Source organism: Pelophylax lessonae (assembly GCF_965119305.1).
Source record: "Pelophylax lessonae genome assembly, chromosome: 7".
In the NCBI taxonomy this organism is placed as follows: domain Eukaryota; kingdom Metazoa; phylum Chordata; class Amphibia; order Anura; family Ranidae; genus Pelophylax; species Pelophylax lessonae.
This window is the reverse complement of record NC_138774.1, coordinates 189759058-189781451: the sequence shown is the minus strand read 5'-3', so window position 1 is coordinate 189781451 and position 22394 is coordinate 189759058. Positions and strand designations below refer to the sequence as shown.

General features: G+C 45.3%; 1 protein-coding gene across 1 annotated transcript in view; it reads left to right on the top strand.

Moving 5' to 3' along the window:
• The window catches only part of DBH (dopamine beta-hydroxylase), a gene marked incomplete at its 5' end in the record, with an annotated part of 140893 nt that overhangs the window by 23457 nt on the left and 95042 nt on the right, over positions 1 to 22394 (top strand). Inside the window, one exon of the mRNA XM_082263605.1 lies at positions 18805 to 18971. Within this exon, the coding sequence (XP_082119731.1) occupies positions 18805 to 18971 (167 nt within the window). The remainder of the gene's footprint in view (positions 1 to 18804; positions 18972 to 22394) is intronic.

Genomic DNA, 22394 nt, shown 5'->3' with positions numbered 1-22394 from the left:
TATGTCCTGACTGCCTACTTTACAGTGCGTTACATAGCATTGTATGTCCTGATTGTCCACCTTACAGTACCCTGCAGAACACTGTATATCCTGATTGCCCACCTTACCGTACCTGTGTATGCTGATTGCCCACATTACAGTTTCGTGCCGAGCACTGTATGTCCTGGCTCTGTCACAAAATAGTTGGCTCCGTCACAAAATAGTATGGCAAGCCTTTCTGTAGTGATGTAATGGGTATATTTAGTTCCCATATAAGTGCCAGAATAGGAGGAGTCCAGCGAAACAGGGCATAGGAGCCAAACACCCCAGATTCATGTGGATATAGTCTGCTGCTGTGAGAAGGGGCCCTTTACAGGGCTGAAACTGTGGGTTAGGTATTTTAACACTCAGAATAACCAGCTGTAGTTGTCCTGACTCTTTTTACAGTCTGGTGTGGACTTTAAAATGGATGCAAAATGCCTTTTAGGCCAGGCTAAGTGTTCTGTGAGATGAGTGCTAGTACACATGGGGGTAAGAGTGACATTTGGGAGCATGCCCGGCTGGGCACAGCTAGTCTGGGACATAGAGAGACTGGTATACTACAGAAAAGCACCTTGTTAATCTCGGTGACAGAAGGGGAATGCTGTGGATCTAGTATACAGGGATATTGGTCCCAACACTGGTGCTCCCGAGGAGAGAAGAGATTCAAATGGAAGATGGCTTACGAATTTATGTGCTGGCATTCTTCTCCCTAATGTCTGCTACAGAATGTCTGCTCCTGTGTATGGCATTTGGTGCTGAATAGTTCTGTCAGTATGTCAATGTGATGTTAAATATCACTGGCATCTTTGAAGAGTACTAGTAAAGCGTGGAAAAGGCATTACTTGTATAGTGAGCAGGCCTTTGGTCAGGAGTTTGGTACCATTTGGTGAAAGCTTTCATCTACTAGCACTAGATCACTGTCCTATCCAAGGTGAAGTGGAGTGGGGACTCTAGCAGTTGGGTGCCAGCACGCAGCCAATCACAAGCCCCCTTACAAGCAGAACACTGTGTATGCTGACTGCCCACCTTACAGTACCGAGCAGTGCACTGTCTGTCATGACTGCCCACCTTACAGTACCCTGTAGAGCATTTTCTGTCCTGACTGCCCACCTTACAGTACCCTGTAGATTAGAGCATTGTATATCCTTACTGCTCACTTTACAGTACCCCGTACAGCATTGTGTGTTCTGGCTGCCCACCCTACTGTAGTCTGCAGAGCATTGTGTGTCCAGCACAGCTGTCACATACCTGATGGAAGAGCCTGATAGGATGAGGAAGGCCTCTTTTACACCTCTGACTCGGGGCCCCTGATAGAGCAGACAGGTAGCACAGTAGTGCAGAGTGGCATGAGTGCCTATCGGTTTTGATCGCAGCTTGGCTGGACGGACTGTTGGGATCAAGCAGGGAAAGACCATCAGTGGACCGCAGCGGAGCAGGAGTGCCATATGGACACCACTGAGCAGGAGACAGGAGCAGGCTGAGACCGTCAGTAGTTTGCAGCAGAGCAGGAATGCCAGATGGACACCAGTGGCACATAGGCAGGGGCTAGCAGCAGGCAGTCCATCAGCAGTAGAGACAGGAGCAGAGTCAGACAAACCTGGTCATACACAGGCAAGCTGATCAGGATGTGTAGGCAAAAGCGTGGTCAAAGGCAAGCTGGGATCAATACAGGCAGAGTTCAGGAGAAGTCAAGGCAAGCTGGGTCAGTAACAGAAGTCAGATGCAGATTTACAGGTAGCAGGTATGCAAGGGAACGCTGTAGAAAAGACAGCACTGAAGCACAGCACAGGCTCAGTTTAAATAGCCCCCTTGGCGCCAATACGAGCAACAGATGAGCAATAGATGTTTTTGCATGTGCACGAATATGCGCATATCTGCATGCACGAGCACTTGCACAATTTCTATTAGCATGAACAGGAATGCGGATTAGCCTGTGCACAGGAGGCTGTCTAGATTAGAAGATCCATTCTGTCTGCTGGAATGTCCTGCCTGACATTGCCCCCTTCCAATGGGCAGCCTCCGGATGCCCAACTGGAACATCTTCTCTGGGTGGGCACGACAAAATGCTTGAATAAGTCTCTTGGCATGGATATTGTTTTCAGGCTCCCATGAGTTATTTGCAGGGCCATACCCCTTCCATTTAATCAGGTACTAAATTTGATTACTTCTTTTTCTACAGTCCAGAATTGCTTCGACTTCATATTCCTCTGCCCTCTCAACTATTACTGGCTTAGGTGTACTAATATTTCTGTTAGAAAAAGGATATGGAATTGCAGGCTTCAGTAATGTTACATGAAAGAAGGGGTGAACCTTGAAGGAATCTGGCAACGTTAATTCATAAGCAATATCATTGATCCTCCTTTTTACGGGAAATGGCCCCACATATTTAGGTCTGAGTTTCCTTGTAGGACAGGCCAACTTTAAGTTTGCTTTAGATAACCATACCTGATCAGCAGGTTCCAGGACTAACTCTCCCCGTCTCTTTTTATCAAAGATTATTTTATTATTCTCCTGTGTCTTGGCCATTGCTTCCTGTAACAATTTGTTATTATAACTGAAGAAAGCCACTCTATCTTGAACAGTAGGAACTGGGCACTCGGGGATCGTGTTGAGCAAGAAGGACGGATGAAATCCATAGTTGGCAAAAAACAGAGATTGCTTAGTAGCTGAATGGTTTGAGTTGTTATAAGCAAATTCAGCTAATGGCAGTAATGTAACATAAGTATTGCTCCTAGGTCTGATTGGTTCTTTCAGCCTGACCATTTGTTTGTGGACAATAAGCCGCGGAGAATGACAACTCAACCTTCAAGGTTTCACACAGCGCCTTCCAAAATCTGGAGCTGATTAGCTGAATAGGACCCCGTGATCGGACACGATGTTACCAGGAATCCCATGGAGCCTTACTTATTATTTAATGAATATTTGTGCTGTCTCCGAGGCTGATGGTGTGCCTTTCATGGGTACAAAGTGTGGCATGTTTCTCAAAGGGTCTACAACCACAAAGGTTGCAATGTAATCCTCTGATGGAGGAACATCTACAATGAAGTCCATTGATATCTTCTCCCAGGGTCTGTCTGGAATCGGCAGCGGTTTAAGCAGACCCCATGCTTTGGTCCTATTGCTTTTATTCCGAATACACGTGGAGCTGGCCTAAACATACTTTTTTACAGTCCTTTTCCAGATTAGGCCACCAGAAAGTACATTGTGTCCGCTCAGTAGTTTTGCTGATTCAGAAATGTCCGGGAGGTGATGAAACTCCAGTGGAAGCCTGCTTGATTTGAGACAGCAGATCCCCCGGTAGCATCAGAAAGTTTTCAGAAGACAGTATAGTGTTAAGATAACTAGGTTCTTTAAAATCGCTAAACATGCAGGAGAGTGCATCTGGTTTGGTATTTTTTTGACCCAGGCCTGTAAGTAATGTGAAAGGCAAACCTCAAGAAAAACAGTGACCACCTGGCCTGGCGTAGTTTCAAGCATTTTGCAGCTCTCAAATATTTCAGGTTCTTGTGGTCAGTATATATCAGTATTGGGTAAGCTGCCCCTTCCAGAAGATACCTCTATTCCTCAAGTGCGTCTTTAATCGCCAAAAGTTCACGGTCTGCCACATCATAATTCTTCTCTGCCAACGAGCGTTTACGTAAAAAGAAGGCAACCGGATATAATAAAGCTTTGGCTCCTTGTCTTTGTGACAACACTGCCCCTACTGCTGTTTCTGAGGCATCTACTTCCAGGATATATGGCAGGGCTCGGTCAGGGTGTCCTAATACAGGTGCAGAAGTAAATAGTCTTTTCAGGCTTTCAAAGGTAGACTGGGCCTCAAGGGTCCAGTGAAACTGGTTGCTGTGCCTTAATTGTGTGATGGGGGAGAGGAATGATGGCTGAAAATCCTTTGATGAATTTTCGATAAAAATTTGCAAACCCTACAAAGCGCTGTTTCCCCTTTTTGTCTGTGGGTGCTGGCCTTACTGACAAGAGCATTGTGTAGCCAGGTACTGGGCTATAATTTTATGAGACAAAGACGCTGCTTTGTATGCATTTTTTTTCCTCCACTTTGCTAAATTGTTAATGCCCCTGCACAGTTTTTCTCCACCCAGCAGGGGAAAAGCCAAGTCACAACAAGCTCATAGACCTCAATGTAGAACACCTGAACTCCTGGGAGGTGTAGTTAAAGGTGGCAGCCATGTAATAAAACAACTGTCTTTCTGAACTACAGATCCCAACAGCCAGAGTGCTGCAGAAGGAGCCTAAATGGTTTTATATTTTTTTGCCCTGGAAAGCCCAGGTTCTTGGCGTTGTGGGAGTCCAAGTATCCAGATCTGTTGGAACAAGCGAGAGGGATGAAGCCACAAGAGAAAAGCTTGGAGAATAGACTGGAGATTACTAGGACTGGAAACACCACTCATTTGGTCCACCTTACAGGGGCCGCTGCCAAAAGATCAAAGCGTTCACCGGAACAACTACTCATATCATCCAAGTCACAGCTACACAGAAACTGCACCAAAAAGGGGCCCCTTTCAATCGGGAGACTCCATTGCCATGCCAAGGAGTTGGTGAGGAGGTCGCCAGTCCACCTTTATCAATAGACAAGCCACTGAGAGCAGGACACTCATAGCATTCAACCCGCATCCAGTCATAGCAATCTGGTATTTTGCCACATAAGCCCATTCCGCATGATTGCCATCCCGGGGGTGCTGTCATACTGCAGCCCTGTTGCACACCCTTGACTTACTTTGTCTTAGATAGAACTACGCTTCTTCTCATCCTACTGCTTGCTGGATAGGAAGACTATCTCAAGTGCACCAATGGTCATTTAACCACTTTACTACCAGTCACGTAACCTCTACGTCGGCTGACTTTGAGTGGTTATACCGGGATGATGCCTCTAGCTAGAGGCATCATCCCGGTACCGTTGTTTGAAGCCGACGGTCGGCTTTCCGTCGGTAACGATCGATGCGGCTCGGGAGCCGCTCGATCGTTACCCGGGGGGGCGGGAGGGGACGTCCCCCCCCTCCCGCCGCCTTCCGCGGCTTTGCTCGGGGCTACCGTCCCACCGGGAGCCCCGAGCACCCAGCCGGCACGTCCGCCGGCTGGATGGAGTCCCGATGAATGCCGGAAATGGCATCGATCGGGTCTCCGATGACGTAACCCGGAGGCGGCGTCCATGACGTCACGTCCGGGTTACTGTGCTGCAAAAGGCGGCAGATTTGAAAAACGGCTGTATGCAAAAATGCCGTTTTCGGCGTTTTGCATACAGGGAAGTGTAGTGGAGGGGTCTAGGGTCTTTTAGACCCTCGATCCCTCCATAAAGTGTACCTGTCACGACATATTGCTGTCACCAGGGATGTTTACATTGCTTGTGACAGCAATAAAAGTGATCAGATTTTTTTTTTTTTTTAAAAAACCTGTAATAAAGTTTAAAAAAAAAGAAAAAATAAATAGGAAAAAAAAAAAAAAAAAAATTTAGCCGTCCCCGTCACCGTTAGCTCGCGCACAAAAAAAAACGTATACGCAAGTCGAGCCGCAAATGAAATCGCTGTTCAAACCACACATGTGAGGTATCGCCGCGATCGCCAGAGCGTGGGCAATAATTAAAAAAAAAGAGCTACACTCTAACTCTAAACTGGTAACCGTTAAATAAATTTAAAACGTCGCAGATTGAGATCTCTATTGACCGTAGTTTGTCGCCATCCCACGGGGGGGCGCAATTTTAAACCGTAACATGTTTGGTATCTATTTACTCGGCGTGACATCATCTTTCACAATATACAAAAAAAATGGGCTAACTTTACTGTTTAGTATTTTTTAAATGCAGTGAAATGTGATTTTTCAAATTTTTTCCAAAAAAATGGCGTTTTAAAGACCGCTGCGCAAATACCGCGTGACAAAAAATTTTGCAATGACCGACATTTTATTCTCCAGAGTCTTTGCTAAAAAAATATATATAATGTTTGGGGGTTCTAAGTAGTTTTCTAGGAAAAAATACTGGTTTTAACTTGTGAACAAAAAGTGTCCGAAATAGGGCTGGGGCTAAAGTGGTTAAAGGACCCCAAAGTTAGCCGGCAGAAGACTCCCCTTAGAGACTGCCCCTTTCATTAATCTTACTGGCCCCCCTTCCCATTGCTTCTTTACACTGCTTATGTTGTTCAAAGCTGACTGTGTCCACTCTGGTCTAGGCCTAGCACAGCCACTATTAGAGCATATGGGCAGTATAGTTCCTGATCCGCTCACGGCCTGTTTTGTATTCTGCTACTGTTTATGCTGATCTGGGTGTATTATGCCTTTTTATGCCTAACCTAACCCCCCTTTTTTTTCTTTACATGAACTACTCAGTCTGCTGGACTGTCACCATGAATGTCGTTCTGTTTGTATTTGTTTTCAACCATTCTAAGCAACAATATATTAGGTTCACCTCTGCCAACTGCTTTGGTGCCTTTTTCAAGATAGTCTCAATATTGGGTGTTAAAGAATATTTAATGTGTTTGCTTGCTCTCTGTATATTAACCTTGTGTGTCAGAGGGGCTGAAGCCTTTGGGAGATTGTAGCAGAAAATAGAGGACCCATCTTACCTAGAGGCTCCTTGGGGGGCAGTGCTACAATTGTATATCCTGACTACTCACCATACAATACCCTCTAGACCATTATATCCTGACTGCTCACCTTATGGTACCCTGCAGAGCACTGTATGTCCTGGTTGCTTACCTTACACTAACCTGCAAAACAAAACACTGCATGTCCTGACTGCTCACCTTACACTACCCTGCAGAGCATTGTATTTCCCTAATCGCTACCTTACAGTACCTGCAGAGCATCATGTCCCCCTGCTGGTATTCCCACAAAGCCCTGCAGATCATTTCATCTTTGAGCTGTCAATCTTCTTTAGCTCATGACATTGAAGCAGATTGAAAAATTGTTCAGGAGGAGGAAAATCGGTCCTTTTTTTAACAAAAATAAAACATATTTTTCTTCAACCCTAACATGAGCTGTCTCTGCATAAGATAGAAGTGGTATAATGGGTTTATAAATAGCAGCACAGCAATACCTAGCAACCCTCTCCATATACCCGATCAGAAAATGACAGTCCTTTATATAATCTAGCGGATAGGAAATTAACTCCAAATATCGTATCGGGGAGCAGAAATAATTTTACCCAGAAACACAAGAAAATGCAGTTAACCATTGGGGTGTATATACAATCTCAAGGTGAGCATAGATATTTACATTTTTTTCTTTTTTTAGATTTTATGCCATAATCACTTTTATTAGTTTGCATCTTGCATACATATTTATCATTTGTATGCAATATATCAATGTGATTCAATTGGTATATATTTGTTTTTATTGCAGTACTCCAGATGAAAATTTTTTACAAATACGTGAACTGTTTCAGCTACTGAAATGACTTATCTGTAATTCTTTTTTCATTTACACAGTCCTTAGACATTCCATAGCCCAAAGGGTGACACCACTATACACTTTTGCAGTTTGGCAGCATCCTATACCACCTGAAAAGAGACCGCTCCAGGTGAGGTAATGAGTAAGCGACATTCTTAGTCGTGAAACACGTCTACCTTTTGTCCTGCGTCTCACAGTTTGTAGTTTGATGCCTATTTTTGATGTGGAATAAATACACTCCTGTTTGATTTATTTCGGAGTGCGGTCATTTTCCTTTTGAACTAGCAGCATCCTATACCACCCCTACCCCCACCTCCAGCTTTCAGTAAATGGGTATGTGTCCTCACACCAGCTTGTTCCTAAACTCTCCCCCTCCTGTAAACTGCCTAAATAGCCTGGGCCCCCAGTTTCTGAAGTGACACCTGATTGGCTCACAGTACCTTTACAGTACTCCACACTACTTTCTGATGCTGGATCTTCCTGAAATCCAGCAGCACAATGGTTGCTGTTCAATGACCCAGTTTTTCCCTTTTGTCATATATCAGCTTGGTAAATGTTTTTTTTTTTTTTATTTTTTTGCTGCCAACCTCCAGTCTCATTTAATTACTACCACCCCAAGGCGTAAGCTCATTAGTAGATCTCTGGTCCTGAGTGTTTGATAGCAGCAGCAAGTGATGTGGGTTTCTCTGGCTGTCTGGTGCCACACAGCTGATAGTGCCAAGCTCCTCCCTGCCCACTCAGTACAGAGAGACACACAAAGCGTTGGCATTGGCATTCCTGAGTTATTTATAGATTTCGGTCGCTGAAAAGTTCAGCCTTACAAAACAAAGTGATTTTTCATACCTGTCTACCTCTTATCACTGAAAATACAGCTATTACTTCTTTTACAGTTTCAGTGTTGTCCACTCCTTTTGGGCCCAGCAGATTCGGCTTTTTCTGAGTATTTCAGAAATGCTCTGAAGATATCTAGCAATCCCCTTCCAATTACACCAAAAGGAAATTATAACAAGTAAAATCTGTAAATGAACTAACACTATTCAGGAAACATTTATGTGTGAAAAAGTCATCATTAATGTCCGTCTGGCCGTCATAAATATGATCCCTAATAAAAAGGGGCAGAAAGAGGCAAATCATGACATCGTGTCTATCTGAGTACTTTTTATCATTTGAAAAAAAAAAATAATGAAGCTGAACTCCAAGCAGATATAAAAGACACCATTCAATGTACTTCTGTATTCACGACTTTATCATTAAAATTATGTAAATAAATTTAAACAGTAAGTTCAGTACCTTAATGAATGTGACTTGGTATTAGAAACTTTCAGTCTTTGTAAAGCAGGTGTGCTACAGTGCAAGGAACATGTCAAGAGCAGAATAGATCTGAGTGGAAAAAATACTAAATTCATAAGTCTTCTACTTCTCTTTTCACTCCAGTCGAAGGGCAGAGGAGGAACAAAATCTATAAGTGTTACTTTAGAGAACAAGAGAGAAATATTGTCTTCTGCCCTGCTAGTCATGGCTCTGCTGTGTGACAGAGCTGTGTAAACCTAGGAACTGGATAGATAGAAACACAAACTCTTGCCAGGTAAAACAGCTCCCACATATACAGCATGTATTTCATCTGTGTATTTAGCACAGTTTGCCTTTGAGTTCAAAATACAAATTACTGAAATCTTCTAACCAGATCAGGGCAGAAGAGCAGGAATTGCTTCCAGTCATGTATGGTGTAATCTGAGTTTACTAAAGTTCATTGTATCCAAATCCAGCAGGCTATTCACAGTGTTTATGGGAAGAGCAGAAGCATCTAGTCATATGCAGGGCCAGGACAAGGGGTGGGCAGGAGGCGGCTGCCTTTGGGCAAGGTGGGGGGGCATCACCTTGGCACAATTTTCTTTCATGAAGCCGGTACCCGGTGCCAAAAAGGTTGAGGACAGTTGCTCTAGATGACCTTGTGCCAGTACTGGTCATATGATTCTGTGATGTACATCCGCTACAGAGGGTAGGACCAGAAACCAGGGAGTACACTGGCTGTCCTTTCTTAGGTTCAGGGCCAATAATGACATCCTATAACAGTTCACCTAGTGATGCAGCCAGGTGCAGAAGAAGAATGCTAAGACAATAGTTAGAACTAGGGTTGAGCGGACACCTAGATGTCCGTGTTCGACGGGTTCGGCCGAACTTTAAAAAAAAGTCCGGGTCCGTGTCCCGGACTTTTACCGAACTTTTCCCGGACACCGAACCCCATTGAAGTCAATGGGGACCCGAACTTTAAGGCACTAAAATGGCTCTAAAACACCAATGGAAAGGGCTAGAGTGCTGCAAATGGCAGCAAAACGTAGTTAAGAGCATGGCAAGTGCTCTGCAAACAAATGTGGATAGGGAAATAACTTAAAACAACAAAAAAAAAACAGAAAAATAAAACAATGTTCTTCATCTCTGAAGGACGAGGCCCATATGGAGTAGGAGGGAGGTTGAGGTGGTGGTGGATGTGGCGGTGTCATAGGCGTGCGCACAGGGTGTGCCGGGTGTACCTGGGCACACCCTAATCACCTAGGGCACATAGCATTATCGCTCTGTTTGCCAGTGAGGAGATGGGAAAGATCTCCCTCGGACCTGCTCTGCTCTATTTCTCTTTGCCAGCAGGGAGAGTAATGTATCGGGGCCATGTACATGTAGGCAAACACATGCATGTGTATTTCAACTTTGGGGTGCACACCCTAATGCAATAGGCTGCGCACACCTATGGGCGGTGTAGGTGGAAGCGGCGGTGGAGGAGGACCAGGGCCGGATTAAGAGCATCATGGTCTTGGTGCTGAGGATTTTGAAGGGCCTTAAGGGCCGTGCCTTGGCATGCACCTAGAGGAGGAAGGGTGCAGCCATGCATGCCTAATTCAACATGGGATGCTGTCTCTGAAGCCCATAAACACATCCATGCATCGGCAACTGTCCCTCCTTGTCAGGCCTTCGCGCTGTGTGGGGAGGTTCTGAGGGTGCTGCCTGGGGAAGCGAGCATAGAAGCCAGACTTCTGTGTTTACAAGTGACAGAAGAGCGGTCACAGTGAATATGGCCAACCCGGGGCCTATATAAAAGGTAGGGGCCTGGAGCTGCAGCTCCAATAGCCCCTACGTTAATCTGGCCCTGAGGAGGAGGACGAGGTAGCCAACACTGCTTCTTTTCACAAATTTTAAATGAGGGTACACCCCAAAAGAGTGAGAAAGAGCAAAAATGGAACAATGGGTGGGTAAGGTCGGTATCCATTGCTATTCTGCACAAGGTACGGAAAAGTCCCGTGGGATCCATGCCTGGTTCATTTTAATGAACGTGAGCTTGTCCACATTGTCTCTGGACAGGCGGCTGCGCTTGTCTGTTATAACGCCCCCAGCCGTGCTAAATACCCGTTCAGATAATACACTGGCTGCAGGGCACGCCAGCACCTCCAAGGCGTAAAGGGCAAGCTCAGGCCATGTGCCCAATTTGGAGACCCAGAAGTTGAAGGGGGCAGACCCCTCATTCACTACATGTAGGCGTGTGCACACATACTGCTCCACCATGTTGGTAAAATGCTGCCTCCTGCTAAGACGTTCCATCTGAGCTGCTGGTTCTGCTGTTTGTTGTGGCATGCTGACAAAGCTTTTCCACATTGCGGCCATGCTAACCCTGCCTTCTGAGGTGCTGGCGGTGCCCTGGTTGCGTTGGCGACCTCCTCCTCCTCCTCCTCCTCCTCCTCCTCCTCCTCTGCCTTGTGCTTCCACTGTGGCCCCGCTGTCAGATGGGAATGCCAGCAGCATCGCATCTACCAGCGTGTGCTTGTACTCGCGCATCTTGCGATCACGCTCCAGTGAGTGAATTAAGGACGGTACGTTGTCCTTGTAACGGGGATCCAGCAGCGTGGCCACCCAGTAATCAGCACAAGTTAGAATGTGGGCAACTCGGCGGTCGTTGTGGAGACACTGCAGCATGTAATCGCTCATGTGTGCCAGGCTGCCCAGAGGCGACGAAAGGCTGTCCTCTGTGGGAGGTGTATCGTCCGTGTCCTCTGTATCCCCCCAGCCACGCACCAGTGATGGCCATGAGCTGGCCTGGGTGCCACCCTGCTGTGAACATGGTTCCATCTCCTCCTCCAGCTCCTCCTCCTCCTCATCCTCCAGAACTGTGCCCCTGCTGGACAATTGTGTCCCTGGCATTTGTGTGTGCAGGAACCCACCCTCGGAGCCCCTTGCGAATGACTGCCCTGAAAGCCTTTGAAATATTACCTCTTCATCCTCCTCCTCCTCCTCCTCATCCTGTGCCACATCCTCTTCCATCATCGCCCGAATTGTTTTTTCAAGGAGGCATAGAAGTGGGATAGTTAAGCTGAGAACGGCGTCATTGCCACTGGCCATGTTGGTGGAGTACTCAAAACAGCGTAACAAGGCACACAGGTCTCGCATGGAGGCCCAGTTATTGGTGGTGAAGTGGTGCTGTTCCGCAGAGCGACTCACGCGTGCGTGCTGCAGCTGAAACTCCACTATGGCCTGCTGCTGCTCGCACAGTCTTTGCAGCATGTGCAAGGTGGAGTTCCACCTTGTGGGCACGTCACATATGAGGCGGTGAGCGGGAAGGCCGAAGTTACGCTGCAGCGCTGCCAGGCGAGCAGCAGCAGGGTGAGAACGCCGAAAGTGCGCACAGACATATCGGGGTAGTTTTTAAGGAACCTCTGCACCACCAAATTCAGCACATGCGCCAGGCAAGGGATGTGCGTCAAACCGGCTAGGCCCAGAGCTGCTATGAGATTTCGCCCATTATCGCACACCACCAGGCCGGGCTTGAGGCTCGCTGGCAGCAACCACTCATTTGTCTGCTGTTCCATGCTCCTCCACAACTCCTGCGCGGTGTGTGGTTTGTCCCCCAAACAGGCAAGTTGTAAAACTGCCTGCTGTCGTTTAGCCCTGGCCGTGCTGAAGTTGGTGGTGAAGGTATTACGCTGTCCGGATGAGGAGGCGGTAGAGGATGAGGTAGCGGAGTAGGATGGCAAACTGAAGCGCCCTGCAATCCTCGGTGGTGGAAGGACATGCGCCAAATTGCTATCCGCCTCAGGCCCATCCGCCACTGCATTTACCCAGTGTGCCGTTAGGGAGATATAACGCCCCTGACCGTGCTTACTGGTCCACGTATCGGTAGTTAGGTGGACCTTGGCACAGATGGCGTTGCGCAGTGCACACCTGATTTTTTCCCCCACTTGGTTGTGCAGGGAAGGGATGGCTTGCCTGGAAAAGTAGTGGCGGCTGGGCACGACGTACTGTGGGACAGCCACCGACATAAGCTTTTTAAAACTGGGCGTCTCCACCAGACGGAATGACAGCATTTCAAAGGCCAATAATTGTGAAATGCTGGCATTCAGGGCCAGGGATCGCGGGTGGGTAGGGGGGTACTTCCTCTTCCTCTCAAGTGTTTGGGAGATGGAAAGCTGAACACTTCCACGGGACATTGTGGAGAAGGTTGTTGGTGACCCAGGTGGTAGTGTTGCTGACAGATCGTCTGTTTGCGGGGTGGCAGGTGCCGGTATGACTACAGAGGTGGCTGGAGCGGCCGAGACTGCAGCAGAAGAGGAAGCAGGATGAGCCAGAGACGTTTCTTGGTTTTGAAGGTGTGTACTCCACTGCAGCTCGTGCTTTGCACTTAGATGCCTGATCATGCAGGTTGTGCTCAGGTTGAGAAGGTTTATGCCTCGCTTCAGACTCTGATTGCACAGGGTGCAAACCACTCGTGTCCTGTCATCAGCACATTTTCTAAAGAACTTCCACGCTAGAGAACTCTTTTGAGCTGACTTTGGTGCGCTCGTTCCCTTGCTGCGTTGGGCAGTAGCAGGCGTAATGTCTAGGGCACAGCCGCTCCGCTTCTGCACCCTGCTCCCTCTTCTGCTGTGCTGGTGGCTCTGTGCGACCACCGCCTCTTCCTCCAAAATACTCAGGTCACCTGCATGACCTTCATTCCATGTGGGGTCGAGAACCTCATCGTCCTCCACATCATCTTCCACCCAGTCTTCACCCCTGCCCTCCTTGTCGGTCTCCACAATGCTGAACGCCGCAGCAGTTGGCACCTGCGTTTCGTCATCATCGGAGACGTGCTGCGATGATCCTTGCATGTACTCATCTTGAGAAATAAGTGGTTGGGCATCGCTGCACTCAATCTCTTCCACTTCTGGGGCAGGGCTAGGTGGATGGCCCTGGGAAACCCTGCTGACAGAGTCATCAAAAAGAAGAAGAGACTGCTGTATGGCTTGGGGCTCAGACTGCTTGCCTGATTTGCAAGGGGGTGAGGTGAAAGACGGTTGGACATCGGCTGCAGGTGCCAACTGTGACCTTTCTGCAGTAGACTGGGTGGGAGACAATGTGAAGGAACTGGAGGCACTGTCAGCAGCAAACCAATCTACTATCGCCTCCACTTGTTCTGGCCTCATCACTTCTAGGGGCGTATGATGCCCTACCAAATACTGATGCAGGTTCTGTCGCCTACTCACACTTGAGGAAGGTGTTTCACTTGTGCGTGTAGCTGGCACAGATCGACCACGTCCTCTCCTTGCAACAGGAGCTCTACCAGCAGCACCACGACCCAGGCCACGGCCCTTATTTGACGGTCTCCTCATATTTCTGTGATTTAAGATCTTGCCCTAGAAAGGTTTTTATTGAATAGCGGAATAGGAAATATGATCCAAAAAAGTGTATGTATCTCGCACGTACAAAACCACACTAGGCCCCAATTACTATTGTTTCTACCCCTAAAAGGATGGATGAGGAGTAGGAGGAGTATGGAACAGACAGCACCCTCAAATCTTCAGAAGTATGAGATGAACCTCAAAAACTTGGAAAGGTGGATCTCACACGTACCGACACAGACTATCCCGCAATTCAATTGATCCTCAAAGGTTTTTATTGAATAGCGGAATAGGAAATATGATCAAAAAGAAAGTGTATGTATCTCACACATACACCACCACACTAGGCCCCAATTACTATTGTTTGTACCCCTAAAAGGATGGTTGAGCAGTAGGAGGAGGAGTATGGAACAGGCAGCACCCTCAAATCTTCAGAAGTATGAGATGAACCCCAAAAACTTGGAAAGGTGGATCTCACACGTACCGACACAGACTATCCCGCAATTCAATTGATCCTCAAAGGTTTTTATTGAATAGCGGAATAGGAAATATGATCAAAAAGAAAGTGTATGTATCTCACACGTACACCACCACACTAGGCCCCAATTACTATTGTTTGTACCCCTAAAAGGATGGTTGAGCAGTAGGAGGAGGAGTATGGAACAGGCAGCACCCTCAAATCTTCAGAAGTATGAGATGAACCCCAAAAACTTGGAAAGGTGGATCTCACACGTACCGACACAGACTATCACGCAATTTAATTGATCCCCAAAGGTTTTAATTGAATAGCGGAATAGAAAATATGATCAAAAAGAAAGTGTATGTATCTCACACGTACACCACCACACTAGGCCCCAATTACTATTGTTTGTACCCCTAAAAGGATGGTTGAGCAGTAGGAGGAGGAGTATGGAACAGGCAGCACCCTCAAATCTTCAGAAGTATGAGATGAACCCCAAAAACTTGGAAAGGTGGATCTCACACGTACCGACACAGACTATCACGCAATTTAATTGATCCCCAAAGGTTTTAATTGAATAGCGGAATAGAAAATATGATCAAAAAGAAAGTGTATGTATCTCACATGTACACCACCACACTAGGCCCCAATTACTATTGTTTGTACCCCTAAAAGGATGGTTGAGGAGTAGGAGGAGGAGTATGGAACAGGCAGCACCCTCAAATCTTCAGAAGTATGAGATGAACCCCAAAAACTTGGAAAGGTGGATCTCACACGTACCGACACAGACTATCACGCAAATTAATTGATCCCCAAAGGTTTTAATTGAATAGCGGAATAGAAAATATGATCAAAAAGAAAGTGTATGTATCTCACACGTACACCACCACACTAGGCCCCAATTACTATTGTTTGTACCCCTAAAAGGATGGTTGAGCAATAGGAGGAGGAGTATGGAACAGGCAGCACCCTCAAATCTTCAGAAGTATGAGATGAACCCCAAAAACTTGGAAAGGTGGATCTCACACGTACCGACACAGACTATCACGCAATTTAATTGATCCCCAAAGGTTTTAATTGAATAGCGGAATAGAAAATATGATCAAAAAGAAAGTGTATGTATCTCACACGTACACCACCACACTAGGCCCCAATTACTATTGTTTGTACCCCTAAAAGGATGGTTGAGCAGTAGGAGGAGGAGTATGGAACAGGCAGCACCCTCAAATCTTCAGAAGTATGAGATGAACCCCAAAAACTTGGAAAGGTGGATCTCACACGTACCGACACAGACTATCACGCAATTTAATTGATCCCCAAAGGATTTAATTGAATAGCGGAATAGAAAATATGATCAAAAAGAAAGTGTATGTATCTCACACGTACACCACCACACTAGGCCCCAATTACTATTGTTTGTACCCCTAAAAGGATGGTTGAGCAGTAGGAGGAGGAGTATGGAACAGGCAGCACCCTCAAATCTTCAGAAGTATGAGATGAACCCCAAAAACTTGGAAAGGTGGATCTCACACGTACCGACACAGACTATCACGCAATTTAATTGATCCCCAAAGGTTTTAATTGAATAGCGGAATAGAAAATATGATCAAAAAGAAAGTGTATGTATCTCACACGTACACCACCACACTAGGCCCCAATTACTATTGTTTGTACCCCTAAAAGGATGGTTGAGCAGTAGGAGGAGGAGTATGGAACAGGCAGCACCCTCAAATCTTCAGAAGTATGAGATGAACCCCAAAAACTTGGAAAGGTGGATCTCACACGTACCGACACAGACTATCACGCAATTTAATTGATCCCCAAAGGATTTAATTGAATAGCGGAATAGAAAATATGATCAAAAAGAAAGTGTATGTATCTCACACGTACACCACCACACTAGGCCCCAATTACTATTGTTTGTACCCCTAAAAGGATGGTTGAGCAGTATGAGGAGGAGTATGGAACAGGCAGCACCCTCAAATGTTCAGAAGTATGAGATTGTGTTCACTGTACCCCACAAAGATTGTGTTCACTGCACCCCACAAAGATTGTGTTCACTGCACCTCAAAAAGGATTTTGTTCACTGCACCCCACAAAGATTGTGTTCACTGCACCCTAAAAGGATTTTGTTCACTGCACCCCAAAAAGATTGTGTTCACTGTACCCCCCAAAGATTGTGTTCACTGCACCCCACAAAGATTCTGTTCCCTGTACCCCACAAAGATTGTGTTCACTGCACCCCACAAAGGATTTTGTTCACTGCACCCCAAAAAGATTGTGTTCACTGCACCCCAAAAAGGATGTTGTTCACTGCACCCCAAAAAGGATTTTGTTCACTGCACCCCAAAAAGATTGTGTTCACTGCACCCCACAAAGATTGTGTTCACTGCACCCCACAAAGGATTTTGTTCACTGCACCCCAAAAAGATTGTGTTCACTGTTCCCCCCAAAGATTGTGTTCACTGCACCCCACAAAGGATTTTGTTCACTGCACCCCAAAAAGATTGTGTTCACTGTACCCCCCAAAGATTGTGTTCACTGCACCCCACAAAGATTCTGTTCACTGTACCCCACAAAGATTGTGTTCACTGCACCCCACAAAGGATTTTGTTCACTGCACCCCAAAAAGATTGCGTTCACTGCACCCCAAAAAGGATGTTGTTCACTGCACCCCAAAAAAGGATTTTGTTCACTGCACCCCAAAAAGATTGTGTTCACTGCACCCCACAAAGATTGTGTTCACTGCACCCCACAAAGGATTTTGTTCACTGCACCCCAAAAAGATTGTGTTCACTGTACCCCCCAAAGATTGTGTTCACTGCACCCCACAAAGGATTTTGTTCACTGCACCCCAAAAAGATTGTGTTCACTGCACCCCACAAAGATTGTGTTCACTGCACCCCACAAAGGATTTTGTTCACTGCACCCCACAAAGATTGTGTTCACTGCACCCTAAAAGGATTTTGTTCACTGCACCCCAAAAAGGATGTTGTTCACTGCACCCCAAAAAGGATGTTGTTCACTGCACCCCAAAAAGGATTTTGTTCACTGCACCCCAAAAAGATTGTGTTCACTGCACCCCACAAAGATTGTGTTCACTGCACCCCACAAAGGATTTTGTTCACTGCACCCCAAAAAGATTGTGTTCACTGCACCCCAAAAAGGATTTTGTTCACTGCACCCCAAAAAGGATGTTGTTCACTGCACCCCAAAAAGATTGTGTTCACTGCACCCCACAAAGATTGTGTTCACTGCACCCCACAAAGGATTTTGTTCACTGCACCCCAAAAAGATTGTGTTCACTGCACCCCAAAAAGGATGTTGTTCACTGCACCCCAAAAAGGATTTTGTTCACTGCACCCCAAAAAGATTTTGTTCACTGCACCCCAAAAAGGACATTGTTCACTGCACCCCAAAAAGATTGTGTTCACTGCAGCCCAAAAAGATTGTGTTCACTGCAGCTCACACACAGAAAAATGGATGTGGATCACTGACACCTGCCTATCTCCTATCCCACACCACACAGCAATATCGATTGTAGTTTGTAGAACACAGTTTCCCTAAAATTCAGCAGCAGCAGCCTCTCCCTAACAGGATTGAGAAGAGATCGTAGATCAGGATTGAGTGCAGAGTCACCCCACCCCCCACACAGCAATATCGATTGTACTTTGTAGAAGACACTGACCCTATAATTCAGCAGACTCTATCCCTAAAATGCCTACAACTCGCCCTGCCTAAACACTCCGACCTGTCCCTCAATTCTATCCGGACACAAATGTTTTTTTCCTGCCTGTCTTTCCCTAATCAGCAGCCAGCACGTTGATGTGTGCTCTGTCCCTGATCTAAGCAGCAGAATGAAGACGCTGCGGCTGCCTGGAACTTATAAAGACCTGGTCACATGCTTCAGACGGCCAATCACAGCTACTGAGACATTTGCAGGCATGGCTGGGATGGCTTAAGGCACACCAGTTAAATGATTGTTGATTGGCTGTTGAAAGCCCGCCATGAAAAGAGCGCCAAAGCATGTAAAACCCGGAAATAAAACGACCGAACACGGATTTTTACCCGAACATACAGTAAAGTGTCCGTGTCCGTGTTCGGGTACAAAAAATCCAATTATTCGGTACGAACACGAATAATACAGTCCGTGTTCGCTCAACACTAGTTAGAACCAGTTGTGCTTACTCTCAGTTTAAATGCAAAACATTATGTTTGACTAGAAGATGTCTTTAATACCAACTATCACTAGTATATAAACACCTGAAATCCAATTTTGGTCTTATCTTCCCTCAGGTCTACGTGACTCCTCAGGCATCCGTCTGCATTATACGCCATCTTTACGAAAGTTTGATGCTGGCATAATGGAGCTAGGTTTGGTGTATACACCAGTGATGGCTATCCCTCCAAGACAAAAGTCATTTCAACTCACTGGATACTGTACAGATAAATGCACAGAGATGGTGAGTACAGTTTTTGCATTCCATTCGTAATTGTTGTAGGTGAAAAGTGCAAAAACTTGAAAATAAAGCTGAAATCCAGGTAGAGATTAATTTTTTAAAGTTTTTTAACACAGCTAGTACAACCACACACATGTTTTATTTTGTTAGTCTCCTGTAATTCAGGGCTGGGGACAGCATTATTTGTTTATCCCACAATGTTCCTGTGTATTTGTGTATTAATCCCACATTTATCCACGTTATTAGAAGCAGTTATTTTCTACTATGACTATATGACTATGGTTTCTCTGTGTATTATTGCCATAGGTTGCTGACTTTGTTTAACATTGCACACAATTCCTAAACTACCATTCTGCATGCCACATGTCTATATGAATGCAAAACCCACTTGAAGCAGGTCAACTGCAGGTCAAATGCACCTGTCAGTAAATTCTGAATGATCTCAGAAGAATTTAAAAATTATGTCAAACCATAGCTTCCAACTGTCCCTGATCTTGAGGGACTGTCCCTGATTTCGAACAAAGTCCCTCTGTCCCTCTTTCCTTCTCATTTGTTCCTCATTTTGGTCTGATCTATATAGTTGCATATAAAATGCACTACTTATCTATCAAAAAGTGTTTCCCAGTGCTAAACGTTTCATCCAATTTCTAAACTGTTCCATTTGTAAAATGGAAAAAGTCAATATTAAGGAATAGTGGTAAAAAAAAAGCATTTGTGGGATAAACTAAGATTTTTTTGGATAATTCAGAAAGTGGTCAACTGCAGATCAAATGCGCCTGTCAGTAAATTCTGAATGATCTCCAGAAGCATTTACATATGATGGCAAACCATAGCTCCCAACTGTCCCTGATTTTGAGGAACTGTCCCTAATTTCGAACAAAGTCCCTCTCATCCCTCTTTCCTTCTAATTTGTATAATTCTCCTTTAAGGGGGCATGGCATTGGGTGTGCCCTATGCCTACATACTTTTGGCAATAGGTGTCCCTTGTTTCTATGTCAAAAAGTTGGGAGGTATGGTCAAACTGATGCTGTCAACACAAGCCCAAAGCTTGTCAACACAAGACCTTGCACTTATGTTCCAAGTACAGCTCCCCCTAATAAAAAATGAAATTTCTATGCCTGTTATCTTGATTTAAAGCCTTCAATGCTTCCAGTGTCAATGCTTCCAGTATCAGTAACCTAAAACCAGCATGCAGATAAAGAGTTCTGACTATCCTCTAACTTAATTGGTAGCATGCTTGTTCCAGGTCAGTGAAAGTACTGAAGACAGAAACAACCAAGCAGCTAGCAATTTCAGATAGAGTTCAGCAACTGCAGCCTCTATATTTTTATAAGTACTATCTCACTGTTTTCCATGCAAAACTGAAAATGAATCCAACTATATTTTTGTCTAACACTAAAAAAAGTCTTCCCGCCATTTCATTGGCAGATAAATAATGTTTTCCTCCAGCTCCACTAATATGTAGCTATCTATGTGTATATAAAAATAATGCATCACTCTGCTAGTGAGACTTCTAGGTAAATTTAGTTTTTGCTCTTGGTGTAAACAGGGGATCAGTTTTAGTCTGCTCTGTTCAGGGCATCACAGACTGGGAACTTGACTGTTTCCTCCTGCCTGTAGAACAAGTTTTAGAGCTTAGGGAGGGAGAATTCAAATGCCAGCCTTAATATTGAGCAGGGACTGGCCAATCCCCGGGGGGGGGGGGGTGCCCAGCTGGTGGCTGAGATGCCATTAAATAGCCTGAAGCCGTGAGGAAATTTTCTTGCTCCCTCCTGAGGGAATGGATTAGTGAGCTGAGAGGAGGAGGTGGCTGTTTGTCGCTGGCGCCCCTGGAACTGGATGCTAGATTACTTTACAAGAGGCTGCGCCTATGGTCTAATTCTTTTCCAGGATTCTGGGTAGAGCCTTCTTTCTGTTATAACTTCCAAATGTCCCTGATTTAGAGGGAATGTCCCTCATTCGGAACAAAGCCCCTTCGTCCCGCTTTCTTTCTAATTTGTCCCTCATTTTGGTTAGATCTATATAGTTGTATATAAAATGCACCACTTATCTATAAAAAAAGTGCTTTACGGTACTACACCTTTTATCAAATTTCTAAATTGCTGTATTTGTAAATTCCAAAAGCCAATATAAAGTAATTATACTTGTGCTGGAAGCTATTTCATGGTCCCCAGCCATGAACCTATAGACTGTTTCAGTTTAGCTATACCTGTTCTACAACTTTGTGATGGGTATCAGGTGCGCTAATCTATTGTTGACAAATATGTATAAATATATAGTGCAATTGACACAAATATTGATCAATAAATCTTAGGAGGGCCAAATCCTCTAAATACAAAAACCAAGTGCTCAACAAGGGGAACAAAAAAAAATTCAATGATGGATCAAAACGAATCGTCACACAGCACACACACCGACCTCCCGGCCCCGAGGCGGGTCCAGCGATCGGGCTGGGAGGTCGGTGTGTGCTGTGTGACGATTCGTCATAGCAACCAGATCAACACAGATCCCAAGACCTTTTCTTACTTTCCTTGGGCCATACTTCCATTGGATCTAATAATACACACGCCCTTGTATTATCCCATCTGGTAAGGGGCTTATTCATTCACGGTGGAGGGCTTCGCTGCACCCATCTATTGTGTTGAGTTTTGCACCTTGGAGACACATCACATGCATGTTGGATATATATGGACATTATATTCATTTATGGACTTATTGTTTTGATCCACCATTGAATTTATTTTTGTTCACCTTGTTGAGCACTTGGTTTTTGTATTTAGAGGATTTGGTCCTCCTAAGATTTATTGATCAATATTTGTGTTGATTGCACTATATATTATTTATACATATTTGTCAACAATAGATTAGCGCACCTGATAGCCATCACACAGTACACAATTTATTTTCTATGGTAGCAGCTTTACTATAATTTTTTCAGCGCACTTTTTTCTTATCACTGTTCTACAACTTACTTCATAGTCCCCAGCTGTGACCCTTTAGAATGTTCCAGTCCAGCTATACCTGTCCTTCAACCTATCTCACGGTTCCCAGCTGTGAGTGAAAAGACTGTGTCGCTACTGTTGAGAGAGAGAGAGTTGTCCTCTGCAGAAATGTGCAGAGGACAACCTTCCCATTTCCTACAAGCAATAAAATACAAAAAAAGACAAACTCATAAACTGTTCAATGCGCTGGAATGAATGGACTGTTACTATGTGACTGGTTGCCTCTGCACTGTTGGGAGAGAGAACCTGTTGACCCTAGGTGGCTCCTATTGGAGTAGAGCTACAAGAACAATGTGTGAGAACATGCGCCCTCATGTAACTTTATCCTCTGGGAATAAGCAGCACTATTTAGATATGTAGACACTTTGGTCTAGGAGGAATAATTCACTCTGACACCTGGAGGCATCATGTGCGTATAATAATA